The 10133-nt window shown below is 33.1% G+C and overlaps 1 protein-coding gene across 1 annotated transcript; it reads right to left on the minus strand.

The window, feature by feature from the left end:
• Nucleotides 1-2091: 2091 nt before the first annotated feature.
• On the minus strand, nt 2092-7624 carry LOC112000368 (probable aldo-keto reductase 1). The gene is made up of 6 exons (XM_024032480.2): nt 7443-7624; nt 6134-6337; nt 5780-5952; nt 5431-5527; nt 3397-3550; nt 2092-2499 (listed from the first exon to the last, which is right to left on the minus strand). Exons 1-6 carry the CDS (start codon nt 7584-7586, stop codon nt 2309-2311), a joined length of 963 nt encoding a protein of 320 aa, XP_023888248.2. The 5' UTR covers nt 7587-7624; the 3' UTR covers nt 2092-2308.
• Between the last annotated feature and the right edge of the window lie 2509 nt (nt 7625-10133).

Consider the following 10133-nt stretch of genomic DNA (forward strand, 5'->3'; position numbering starts at 1 on the left):
TCTCACTGTGGCTCCATTGAATAAAGAGAGGTAACCAGATTTGTAAAACATCTCTAACATATTGGCCATCAACACATTTAATTGTGCCTAAAATGGAGGACAGTACTTCAAATACAGAGAACAACATCATAATCATACTAGCAAATGCAACATTACCATTCTAAAAATTCAGTACTTTGTTATTCATCTCAATGAAAACTGTCTTGAGCATAGGTTGGACTGTACTTTAGTAGCTGATCAGCATCATCTTTCACCATAATTTTTGCACGAAACAAACACCTCATATCAAATAAAGACTTTTAAGCTACTTTGCTGTCCCTTGATGGTGTATTTGCAAACTTCCATGAGCAGCGAATAAAATTATCACTTATTCTATCCCCTGAAACCTCATTGAGGGGTATTACATCAGAAATCTCCTTCACATCTTCTCTACTGAGGTTCACTCTTATGGAACCAATGTTATCATCAAGATTTTTAATCTTTAAAAAATTGTTGAACTCCCAAACGACTTTGAAATTGTACCTAATTTAACAGTTTAATGGCTTAATGAGTGGAATACCTAGCCCTAATTTCAGTCCAAGGATCCACTCCTACTCTGACTTCTGAATTTTTCTTTTTAATGGTTTTGAGAAGTTCCATTGAAATTTCTTCTCCCAATCGAAGGTTATCATCCATGAAGGTATTAACAACATTTTGAACCAAAGTACGATACAAATGGCTTGTAAAACCATGACGAGTATCTTCACCTCTAAAACTCAAGAAGACATCAAAGTCCTTGGATTGGTGGGTGAAAGAGGAAGATGACGCTCCTTTGCTTTTCAGAAGAGCCATTAGGATTGCTTAGCAGATGGTTGAGCAGATCTGAAAGGATGAGGAGAATGAAAGATGTGGTGAAAATTTGGAGGAATTGGCTCTTGGACTATCTCTTGCTCACAAATTATGTATTGACCGGGGTTGTCAATATGACTCAAGAAATGGAATGACAAATTGGGAAGAGCATTAAGATAGGTTGGTTCCCATTTAGTGGTTAGTGGATGACTCACGAGTCATAAGGGTTCTTTTGCAAATCACTGATCGTTTTTTAGAATGAAAAAATATATATAGAAAAAGAAAAAGAGAAAAGAATGGAAGAAAAGCTAGTCCATGATAGATCAAAGTGCTTACATTAATGGAAATGATTGAGAGACCCTATCTTCCACGATTTTTCCATAATATATGGTCCTTCAAACAAGAAGACCCATGGGTAGAGTGATGTCTTTCCATTCATTAGGAAGAGTGATGTCTTTCCAATGAATCATTTTTGGAAGGGTAACCTTAGCATCAGGTGTGGAGCATTGGATCAGCAAAGTATTATCACCAGCAATTTTTAACTTAGCATGTGGGTTTAGTTTGGTTTTCAACAATCTATAATAAATACGATAAATGATAGCAAGAGGTTTACTACCATCTTCCATATCATAACCAAATGTCAAAATATTCAAAGTTAATGCTTTAAGAATATTAGGATCATCAATAGCAAGAGTTAAATCAGGATAACAATTGAAGTAAATAGGACCATTGAACATGGATGATTGAATCATTTCAAGAATACTAGTTTCAAAATTTTTTAAATCTAGCATCTCTTAAGCACATAAGTACAGAAGCATATATATATATATATAGGGTTCAGTTAATATGCCCTTAGGACATACAGTAATCATCCATTTTAAATTTTTTTTTATAGGAAATTGAAAAGGCCATCAAAAAAGTTAATCAATTTTTCGCTTTCCCATAAAGAATTTCCTAAAAAAACCCATATATATATATATGTATGTATGTATGTATGTATGAAAGAAAGCTTCTTATCGTTCTGTATTTCTTTATTTCTGTACCCAAAATGTTGGCCTCACACTAAGAATAAGCAGCATTGGCCAAAGCTTAAGAAGCTATGGTAAGATACACTTCTCTCACCTTTCACTTCAGCTCAACTGAGTAAAGATGTTGATAAGAAGCAAATATTTGTAAGAAATTTGCAATCACCATACCTGTAAGTGCCTAAAATGGAAGAAAATAGAATTTTTTTTTAAAACAACAGAGTAACCAGACTCATAATTATCGTAACACACAAAACAAGCAGCATCACTGTTCTGTGAATTCATTATTACACCATTCATCATAGTCTTAACAGTAAGTAACTATATCTCAAACATAGTTTGGACTGTTCTTTAGTAGCTGATCTTCGTCTTTCACAATTTGAAGTAGCTTTATGTGGCCACATGATTTTATTTCTTTCCATGAGACATGCACTTCCCATTGTGCACATAGCTTATTATGCTAACTTACTTTCTTTTTCTGGTGTATTTGCAAACTTCCATGAGCAGTGAATAAAAGCGTCAGTTGTTCTATGGCCTGCCACCTCGTTGATTGTTATTACATCAGAAATCTCTTTCAAATCTTCTTTGGTGAGCTTCACTCTAAGGGAACCGATATTGGCATCAAGATTTTTAATTTTTGTAGTCCCTACAAATCCATGAGAAATATTAAAAAAAAAAATATTTCAGCTATAAGCAATAAATCTTAGTTCAAGACCCTATTTAAAAAATTAGTGCAAGTTGTGATATACACTGTACTACAACTAAGGTGTTGTTATCTTCGGACTGAAGGATACCCTCTCCCCCCCCCCCCTAAAAAAAAAGAAGAGGGAGGGGGCAATTGTTAAATTTTTAGAGAGGAAATATTACAAGATTCAAAAATGATAAATTCGAAAATTCAGGAATTATGTGAGAATCATCAAGATAATATACGGACATAATTCAAGAAAAATCGTAATTATGAGTTTATTTTCTGTTATGAACACCAGGCGTAGTTGAGTTTACTTGAGTTGTGTAAGTCCACCTTTGGGACCAGATTGTTTGAGCTACAGCCTACATAAGAAGTATATGGCTAAACATAAGATTTGATTACTCTTCAAATGAGCCACATAACTTTGTATGCTGCAAAGATGCTGGTGTATTGGGCAAGAAAAACTGATGGAAATTTGAGATTACCATCAAATTTCAAGAAGTCATAAGACTGAAAAATTTTCTACCTAAATACAGTTGCTGAACATGCCATGATTGGGTCATACTAGTTGTGAATTGGCAAGTCACAAAGGAAAGTGGGGTTTTGCTCATTCATAACATCAAAAGTAGGTACAGTACTCTAATCCATTTTTCTTGATAATGAAGGAGGTATTTCAGATTTTATAGTGATTGACTGGTGGTGGATTTAGAGCAGCCTCAGTGGAAAAACATTCCACTTTATCTCTTCCCCTGATTTATCCAAGCTATTCTTCTGTCCATTAAAGTTGAAAGGCTGCTGGTAAAAGATGAACACTTGAAACTGAAGGTGAATGAACATTAAAAAGGAGTCACTTACCAGGGATAGGTGCCACATCATCTCCTTGATGAAGAATCCATCCAAGTGCAAGTTGTGCAGGGCTGCATCCATGCTTTTCAGCCAACTTTCCTATTTGAAAATAAATGGTCTTGTTTTGCTCTAAGCTCTCTGCTTGAAATCTAGGATGTATGTTCTGATGCAAGGAAAGGTTACACATTAGTCCCAAGCTTAATCTCACAAGCAACAAGAAAAAAAAAAAAAAATTTGCAACAAGCCCATTAAAAATTGTTTGTATGTCTTGCTAGGTATTTTAGTGTTGGCTGATTAAATCATGAAGTTTCCTTGTAATTGTTCAAGAATTTTAATTTTTAATTTGGTGTAATTGAGGATGAAGACGAAAGATTGTGTTCACTGTGCACATCTGTAAAATTTGGTTGAGCGGACTTATATTCAGTCGGGCAAATATATGAAGAAATTTAGAAGCATGGACAGAAAGTTTCAACAGTATTTCGTTCAACATTCAGTTGAGAGAACTTGTTAAAGAATGCACCAACTTAGGCTTTTACGGCAATTTTTGGGGCCAATCACTCCTCAAACCCCTGACAAATAAAGTCAAAAATTAAACCCTGATTTTAGAGGAGTGATTTCAAAGGAGGAAGATGGCCAATAAATCCTTTAGAAAAACTATTCCAAGCGCAAAAGATCTTTCACCCTCTCCCATTGCCTAATTTTGAGAGGATTCACACTACCAAGATCAGAAAACCACCTGTGTTGTTGGAGCATTCATTAAAACCACAAAGACTAACCAAAATCTTCAAGAAGCCTTGAAGTAACTGTTAGGAATCCAGACCCTTATTGCAATCAATTAACCAATTTTATGATGGATTCAATAAATTTACAAATTATGCTTTCCAATTCAAATTTGGTAACTCAATCCACAAACCAATATTCCAAAATAAATAACTTTAGAAAATAAGGAACACAAGCAATATGATTACAAAGAGAAAACCCTAACAAGAAAACTCTCCAGGGGTTTACCACCACTCCTCAAGAAAACAAATCCACTCATAGAATATAAGTTTGTACAATAGAATTAACTCTAATTCTGAAGCTACCTCTACTGTATTTACTAATGCGACTGCACGCAACTCCAACTCCTTGAACTTTTCTATGGCAGATTCTATTCATATGAGCACTCTGTTTATGACTTCAAGAACCCTCTAGAAGGTTTCCACAACTAGTCTGTGTTATGCAGTAACTTAAGCATTATCACTGGTCTGGAGATCTGCTTTGGTTAATGGTGAGTGAGAACTCGGTCATGAAACCCTAAGCATATAAAAACACAGCTCTCAAAACTTATTTAAGTCGTCCCATATTAGTCCTTTTATACTCTAGCAAGTAGGGCACAAAAAACTTCAGATTGGATGAATTAATTGTCTAGATTGAGAATCTGGATCCATGATTCTCAATTAATCAATAGGTGTCAAGAGCCTCGAGACATGTCAAGCTTTTCTTGATCAATTTATAGGCATCGAGCTATGTGTTGAGATTCCAAAATGTTTCATCTTTTTTGAGTTGTTTTGGGTTTGAGTCTTAAACTTCAAAACACATGCAAGACTTAACTTTTGTTAGCCAACTGACACACTATGAACCTAGTAGTAACCAAGAGACTTGTTTGGCGGTCAGCATATTGGCTTGCTGCATCAAAAAACTGTAAAGACACAGGGCAAGAGTCTGTAGTTGCAAGCAAAAGTGGGGAGCTCAAGTACGGTTTATTTGTTCAGAAAGTGTAGCAAGTGTAGTCTATACCATAACAGTCTTCATAGTGGATTTGATGGGTTGGACTTTGGCCCAGAGTCTTTTTCCCAATTGGGTTTCACTTCCTGAAAAATTCCTCATCTGTGTGTAATTTTTTCATGTGTTGTTTATTTCATGCTTGATTATCCATGATTTAAATTGTGCATGAAATTGATTAATTAAATATCTAGAATTGATTCTTGTCAGTGTTTTTTTTTTTTTTTTTTTCAAAATTTAAATGCACAGAAAAAGTCAAGACAAATATGTGCTACATACCAGAAAACTGTTTGCAGGTACACTTTCTATTACTGCTTTGCCACCAAAGAATCCATGACCAAGAGGGCTGTATGGTACTATTCCAATTCCAAGCTCCCTGTACATTTTGGCATATCAAAAGGACAATTTTCAGTCCATATTGTGGAGTTCAAACATATTGTGACAGCAGTATGGTAAAAGATAAATGCAAATAACCCCGAGTGGCTCCTCAGGCTGGAACCATGCATTGAGAAATATGCCTTATGCAGTGGAGGTCACTTATTTAAATCTTCCTCATCCCCTTCCCTTACCTTGGGGGCCAGTCATTTGAATGGAACGCCCAATAGTTTTTAAGAGAATATGAAGTTACCTGCAAAGTGGAACTATTTCTTCCTCAATTTCACGAGTCCAGAGGGACCACTCCATTTGTACAGCCGTGATGGGATGAACTGCATGTGCCCTTCGTATTGTGTCTGCACTAGCTTCAGACAATCCAATATACTTTACTTTTCCTTCTTCCACCAGCTTCTTAAGTTCCCCAATCTACGATCCAAAAAAATAAGTTTTCATATATGAATTACCTAGTTTACAACTTCAGGAAAGTGAACGAATAATACAGCATTACTTCTGAGTTGGAGTAAAGGAAATTATGCTTATAAATATTGATGTCACATGGAAAATGCATTTATAAAAAAGGGGGAAAAAGAAGTTTTGTAACACTTACAGTCTCCTCTATAGGTACCGTTGTGTCAATCCGGTGTTGATAGTAGAGATCAATGTAATCCAAACCAAGGCGCTTCAGACTATCCTCACAACAGGATCGAACGTATTCAGGGGTACCATTTATTTCAACATTATTAAGATCAATTTTGACAATACCAAATTTTGTAGCTAACTGAATCTTTTCTCGAGGCAAGTGCTTCAGTGCCTGAAAATGCCTTTTCAAATTATACTGTTTACTCATAAGCCAACTAAAAAAAGCCACCAATGACTAAGAAAACCAATGTTACAGTAAAGATGCGCATTCAAATGGTTCTGTTTCTGTTTCTGTTTCTCGAAAGGGAAATAGCATGATACATGAGTGAAACATTATGTTTGAGTAATCAACTTAAACAAAACAATTTATTTTCTTCTTTTTGAAAATAAGAAGGTTAGCTTCCTTGTAACCCCAAAGCATGGAAATTGTGTGGTGACAAATGTTTATGATCAAAGCTTTGGCATAAAGAAATTATTTTTCTAAATTAACAAAAAAGTATTTAGGGCAGTCAATTAATATCAAAAATTATAATTTGGAAGAAGTTCTGCAGAAGTCATTTCCTGTGATTCAGGATTTTGTTAAATACAAGATTGATCTTTCTAGTTAACAAGTTATATTCTTTCAAAGGGTAAAAAGCAGCTCCCTTCCTATAGTTGGAGAATGCTTTTCTGAAAATAAGCTGGCTCTACGATATATTCTTAAAATAATACACAAACAATTCAAAGAGTACTGATAGTCACACACTCTTTAATACACACTGTCACATGCTGAAATCATGTATTTAAAACACAATTTCACAATTTTAACTGAAATCGTTTCAATGAAAACACGATTTCAAAAGGTAGCATGTATGGAGTGTGCAATAGGGAGTGTGTCATCAGATTTTCAGAAATACAAATCAATCACGAGATACATTTTACTGGTTACCTGCTTTTCCAAGGTTATGTAATCTCTGTAACCACACAGATCAAAATTATTACAATTATGCTTTGTTGAAAAGGGTATCCTTGTTCATTAAATACAAACAAATTTCAAATGGAATTTTGTTCAGAAAATTATTCATTTAGTTACATAGACAGAATGAATTACTTCCAGCCAACAAATTTATATTCAAGGGCTCACCACTTACCATAGTCCACAATCCTAATCTAAGCAATGTAGACCCCAAGATTGGTGTTATGTACATTATAAACAAACTAAAAAAGGTACTCAGAGGTATCCGAGCTAGTCTAAATGAATACAAACCATCTGAGATATCATTTTCAAGTAAATTTACCTTTCCCACCAAAACTTCATTAGCATGTGGCCCATAAATATCTGACGTATCAAAGAATGTGATTCCTTGACTGAATGCGTGCTTGATGATTGATATGCCAACCTCTTCAGGGACAGGATCATTGTAGCCTCCTGAAAGCCCCATACATCCAAACCCCAACTTTGAAACCTGGAGGACAAATAATACTATAAGTAGTTATTGAAGAAAAATACCTTCTGTTTTGGTGGAAGGAAATTTAAACAGGGATTTTAAGCTCTTTCCTCCCACATTTTCTCATGCGGGGAAAAAATTACTAAACAGACGAAAAGATTATAGGCAATGGTCTAGGCCTCTGATTATTTCTCAAGATAGAGTCCATGTGAATTTGATGAATCGTTAAATACTGTCAAAGGTCAGAAAATAACTTGACAAGAAGGAAGTTTATTAACTTCCCATCTTATCTATACATTCAATATATAATAATGAAAGTTTTGCAATAAATTTTACAAAACTCTTGTTGTGCCACATCATTTGCATCTTTTCTTACTTTTTAGTTTTTAATTTTTGCAATTTTCACTTTATTCAACCTTTCATCTTCTTCAACCATTGTATTCTTATCCTTTATATCTTCTTAAATTCTACCATTTCACTTTATTCAACCTTTTACCTACTTAAACCATTCTTCTTCTATCTTAATTTTCATATAAATTTCTTATTGCTTCCTTTCCACCTCTCTCCTATTCCTTCCAAGTTGTCCACGACAAAAAAGGTCATACTCTCTCTCTCTCTGATTTTGTTTCTCTTTTGGTGGATTTTTTGATGTTACAACCACTTTTTTCCTTCTACTAATGGTTCTTTTTGTTATTGTTGATTTAACTGACACATCACTTTTCTTTCTCTTTTTGGAAAATTTGTATCAGCTTCTATGCATATTTAGTTGTTTTGGTATTCCAATTCCTAGTTACACTTTTTTTTTTTTTTTTTCTATATCTCATTGATTTGATTTTATTTGGGTTAATAATTAATTACTTGTTTTGCAAGTTATATTTGATTTTTTTAGGGTTTTGTTTAGATGTTAATTTATGAGACTTTACTCTATTTTGTTTATTTTTTAATCATGTTGTGGAAAATTTTTGGTTTCTTAGAGAAAGTACTCTTAGTAATTGATTTAGAAGTACTCTATAGTGCCACTTATTAAGACAAAAGCAAGGGTTAGTTAAAGAAAAATAATCGGATTAGTGACATGTTTTAGCTTTTGCAATTGTATTATTATTATTATTGTTGTTGTTGTTATTATAACACTTAATTATGAGATTTTGCTAATAATTGTTTGTTGATAATTTTTTTGGGTGGAAAAATTTGCAATTTATGCGGAAAAAAAAATAGATTATCAATATCAAATTATTTTCCTAATCAGTTTAGTTAATCATTGTTGAGCAACGATTGATATGACATTTTGTTTATTTGCAAATTTTCTTCATATGGAATGAGTATGTCTTGATTTAGCATATATTTACGAACGTATTGAGATAAGAAATGTATTCAAAAAGAGAGATCATGATCATATTTTGTATACTTCAAAGAGATAAATTGATTTGGTATTAAAGATAACATTAAAATAGAGGTTACAAGTTGAAGTTTTTTGAATGGTGGGAAGACTCTATTTTTCTCTTTCCTTTCTAACTAAATGATTGGAAAAACCTAATCCTTGTTATACTCTATCACTAGCAAATTGGCTTATAATATGAGCAGATGAAAATTTTAATACAAAAAGAAAGTAAAATATACATGTGTGTGTATATATATTTAATTTTTTTATTTATAAAGAACACAAAATTTCATTATTAAAAAAAGAAAGCAATGTTTATTTTAGTTTTAAAAAAATTCCTTGCTCTTAGTTGGTTGGTTTGGTAGAGGGTTATAAAAAAAAAGAGCATTCAGTAATTAGTAGTTTAATACATCAAAATGAAAAAAAAAAAAAAATTGAGAAAAATACTTTGTTACAAATGACAAATCCTAATATAAGATTTTTAATGGCATGAAATTTTTTAAAGCTCGACGCTAGTTTCCAGAAGTTGATTTTTTAAATCGGGCGGGTTCCAGCTGGGGCTGAAAATTACCTTACCATTTAAAGGTGAACTCCTTGAGTTAAAAAAAAAAAAAAAAAAAAGTGAAGAAGAAGAAGAGTGACAAAATTAAATAGTTATGTTTCAGGGCTCATTGATTTTTTTTCCTTTTTTTTTATAGCAAATTGAAATATTATATAGTGTTTTATCTTTAATAAGTTAGTTTCTCCAAAAGGTTAGAAAAATGAGAAAAGAGATTTATTTCATTAGTTTCATGAGACGAAAACCTCTTTTTTTTTTAGAGAGGTTTCAACTTATGGCGTCCACTTTTTATGAGACGTAAACCTTAGTTAATATAGATAATTGTTTTTTTTTTTTTTGGGAGGGTGGGTTGGACCAAGGAGAGGCCTATCAGACTTAACCATTTTATGAAGAGCTAAATCATTAATCTTTATAATTAGAACTCAATCAATAGTTTTGCCCATTGTCTTAACTTAACTAGCCTTTCTTGGTTTCAAAAAAAAAAAAAAAACTAGCACCTCATCGTATTACAATAAGTTTGCGTTTGGATACCACTTATTTTGCTGAAAACTAAAAATATGTAAGCAAATAATTTTTTAAATGTATAAATAGTGCTGTGGGACCC

This window comes from Quercus suber, unplaced genomic scaffold (genome assembly GCF_002906115.3).
Source record: "Quercus suber isolate HL8 unplaced genomic scaffold, Cork oak 2.0 scaffold_132, whole genome shotgun sequence".
Lineage (NCBI taxonomy): Eukaryota > Viridiplantae > Streptophyta > Magnoliopsida > Fagales > Fagaceae > Quercus > Quercus suber.

Coding starts and splice junctions, on each gene's coding strand:
- LOC112000368 (XM_024032480.2), bottom strand. CDS start 7,586: ATGGGGCTTTCAGGAGGCTACAATGATCCTGTCCCTGAAGAGGTTGGC. Junction 6,338..7,442: donor ATGAAGTTTTGGTGGGAAAG/GTAAATTTACTT, acceptor AGGCATTTTCAG/GCACTGAAGCACTTGCCTCG. Junction 2,500..3,396: donor TGATGTGGCACCTATCCCTG/GTAAGTGACTCC, acceptor ATGGATTTGTAG/GGACTACAAAAATTAAAAAT.